This window comes from Bactrocera latifrons, unplaced genomic scaffold (genome assembly GCF_001853355.1).
Source record: "Bactrocera latifrons isolate USDA-ARS-PBARC rearing strain unplaced genomic scaffold, ASM185335v1 scaffold_310, whole genome shotgun sequence".
Taxonomy (NCBI): domain Eukaryota; kingdom Metazoa; phylum Arthropoda; class Insecta; order Diptera; family Tephritidae; genus Bactrocera; species Bactrocera latifrons.
The window spans coordinates 15,534-19,015 of record NW_017536742.1 but is presented as its reverse complement, the minus strand read 5'-3'; the positions used below and the strand labels follow the sequence as shown (position 1 = coordinate 19,015).

The following is a 3,482-nucleotide window of genomic DNA, read 5'->3' as shown; positions in this document are numbered from 1 at the left end:
GCCGCGAAAAAGCTGTTAAAGCAGCTATTTGCTTCATTAGCGCTAAACTCAAAAAGGCCGCGAACTCTGTTAACTAGCGTACGTATTCAATATGTGTCTTTTTTTTGTATTGTTTTTGTATTGTTTTTGCTCGGTTGCTTGGTACTCACCTCAATGATGGAGATCGCCAGCATGAAGAACGGCCAGTGCAGCCGGTACTCGCTCTTCAAATAGCTCACTTCCGGATCCGCGTTGCAAGCGTATTTCGCCTTCTGCTGGTGCTGCTCCTGTTGCTGTTGCTGCTGCGACTTTTGYTGTTGTTGTTGTTGCGCCTTCTCCATGTAAATGTGTTCGCCGTGTCGCGCACAGCAAGTGCTGCTCGTCGTGCTGCTGTCCGTGTCATAGGAGGAGGACGACGAAGACGACGACAACGACAACGATGAGAGGGCGGTTGTTGGCGCTGGCGCGGGCGCCGTGTTCGCGTTGCAGGATTGCGCTGGCGCCGCCGGCATTGGAATGTCAATGATGGTCGCTTCAATGGCGGGCAATTCGTTGTTCTCCTCGTCGACAACAACAATGGTGCTGTKCTGTTGTTGCAGTTCGTGCTGTTCGACCGCAGCGAGTGCTGCGATAGATTGCTGTYGTTGTTGTTGCTGCTGTTCTGCTTGCTGTTGCCTTATTTGTGCCGCAAATTGCTCCATGTTTTTTTCGCTGCAACGGCTGTTGTTTTCGCTTTTTGTTGTTTTTTTGTTTTTGTTTTAATGTATTACCAGCTTAGCTCTCCACTTGTGTGTGTGTGTGGGTTTGCTATGCTAGTTGTTGTTGTTGCGTATAGTCTTTTGGCTTAACTTCGCGTTGCGCGGCAAGTGTTGAAAGCGAAAAACTGTAAATGTTTGTTTATCATATATATTAATTTTTCACGTGTGTTGTTGGCGCCAGCGTTGAACTGGCGTGCTTTTTCACTGTGCTCCACTTTTCCCGTGTTGTCTTCTCTGCTCGCGCGCCTTTGTTTATCTGCCAGACGTTAATCCGCGTGGCGCTTGCATCTTTGTGTTGTGTTAAATTTGTTGCTGCAAATGGAAGAGAGGAGAAGAAGAAMAAGAACAAAATCAGTTTTCAATATTTTCGAGGAGTGTGAGAAAAAAGTGTAACACCAATAAACAATGAACAGACACACAYGCACACACACTTATGAATGGCTTGTAAGCGCTTGGATGTGTATGTGTGGGAGYGYGAGTGTGGCTATTGTGTGGGCATTTCGCCACTTBCGTHGTTGCAACGAGGCCCATGCCATTTAGCGGTTCTTTCGCGGTCTCAGAAGCTTCAATCAGCGCCAACTCAGTAGCGCCAATCGTCAATATGGCAAAACATGCAGTTCTGCGAATTTATGTAAMTGTGTTTGTAGGTAAGTGAGTGCATAAGATGCGGCGTAGGTTTAACGCTCAAAATTTGAGGCCTTTAAATTTAAAAAAAATGCTTTAAAAAAAACGTTTATTTAAAAAAGAAATTAAAAAAAGTTAAAAATAAAAATAAAAAATTTAAAAAATCAAAAAACTTAAAAAAAAATTGAAAAAATTTATAATACATATTTTTCTTGCGTTTAGCTTTTTTGCATTTTGAAATTCAGGAGAAAAAAAATTTTTTTGGTGTAAAATTCTTTATATTTAAAGTTTCTTTGTTGTTATTGTTATTTTTGACAAGTAACTGTTGGTCCATTTCGCTGAGATGCTCAGCAGAGCCCACAAAATGGCAGCGCAAAGTAAATGGTGCACCAAAAGCGTTGCCAACTTGCGCCAGAGCGCRCACAACTTAACAGCTAACTGCCTGCGTGCGCTTGTTACRTGGCAGTTKTTGTTGTTGTTGCCAGTTGTTTTTTGTAACACGCCAACTTTATGAAAGATGTTCAAAACAGCGCCAACTTGAAGTGAGTTGTAGCAAGTTTTCAGGCGTTTGCGCGCATTCCTTTTCTTCCCTCGCAAACACACACATACACACAAACACAGACGCAACCTAACGAAAGGCACTTGACAGTTGTACACATATTTAAACGCAAGTGGATTAGCGTGTGTTTGGTTGTGACAGTTGCCATTTACAAGATTGCTCTGGCCTACATTCCAGCGCAATTATGCACAAACACACACACACTCACACACATGCTTGCATGGTACACAGCTGGCGGCGGCTTCGGAGCAAGAGCACATACACACAAATACAGCGGCGGTGCTAAAGTACGCCTAGAATTGTTGGGCGAGTCCCTTGAGCTTTAATGGCGCTACACATGTGACTACACACACACAAACACCCATATCCGTATATAGCTATGTGTGCGCACGCTGAGTAATTGTTGTTGCGTTTGTTGTACGTAATTCGAAGTTTCCAGGAATAAGTTTTAGATTAACTTAATGACCAATAAATATGATAGTGCTGCATGTAGCACAAATGTCTGCCCTGCCATGCCATGCTATGCTATGCTATGCTGTGCTGTGCCATGTTCGTAATTAATGGTCAGCAATGGCGTAATCGCATTCGGGACGGGGGAGATAGACATAGGCAGCACAAGTAAGTGGTTCCCCCACCCACATGCCAGCCAAGGCTGCCTGCCGCAGGCCCTTAGGGAATCGCCGAATACATGCAKAGGCGGGGCAATGTGTTAAATCGCTGAGATTGCCAAAGACTTCCAGCAAAACAGACAAAAACTTCAAGAACAACTATTTCCGCATACCAACACTTACACGTACACACACACACACATGCAAGCATACAAATATTTCACGCACCAAACCGCCTGAATGAGTCAATGTTGGAGGGGTCAGCATGCGAAGGAATCTTATGAGTGTATGCAARTGTGTGTTCCACAGCACTGCGGCATTTAAGTGCCACAATTAACGGTAATAAGGCGCTTAATTTTCTTAATTTTATTTTGTTGCTGTTTTTGTTTCAATTTGTTTATAATTTATTATGTAGATATGTGTAGCTGTGCGTTGCTGGCAGAGCTTCTTTGTTATGACAACACGTTTATTGGCGCTACTGCTAGTCGYTGTTGCTGTTGTAGGTGTTTCGCTGGCATGAAATCAAAAGCAAATAAAAAAACGTACTATTGCCTACGAACCAACGCACATACGCAGGTAAAACTATATGACTGCTAGTGGGTGGCAAATTCTGTTTTTGATTTTTATGTGCCACGAATTTCTATGATTTGAATTTTTAAAACTTTTTTTTAAGTTTTTTTAAATTTTTATTTTATTTTTTTCGTTAATTAAACCGATTTTCCTTTTATTTAATTGCCATTGGCTTATCTATGAATTATTTTTGCGAGTTTTTCGACTTTTTATGAAGAATTTTTCACTCAGTTGTGGATTTTTATGGCTTGGCGTCGCCAGAGAGGAGCCGTTTTTATTTCTTAAATGTCTGGGCGGCGCAAAGTTGCAAATATTTTATTGAAAATTATGAAAAAATTATTTTTGGAAYGACAAAAAGCAAGAAATAAACATAAAAGAGCAGAA

The 3,482-nt window shown here is 41.9% G+C and overlaps 1 protein-coding gene across 1 annotated transcript in view; it reads right to left on the bottom strand.

Annotated features, from left to right (window-relative positions):
- Positions 1-3,482, bottom strand: part of LOC108970845 (protein rhomboid) — a 15,145-nt gene that overhangs the window by 6,285 nt on the left and 5,378 nt on the right. The window contains exon 2 of the mRNA XM_018936502.1: positions 150-1,049. Coding sequence (XP_018792047.1) covers positions 150-680 — 531 coding nt within the window. The 5' untranslated portion in view covers positions 681-1,049. The remainder of the gene's footprint in view (positions 1-149; positions 1,050-3,482) is intronic.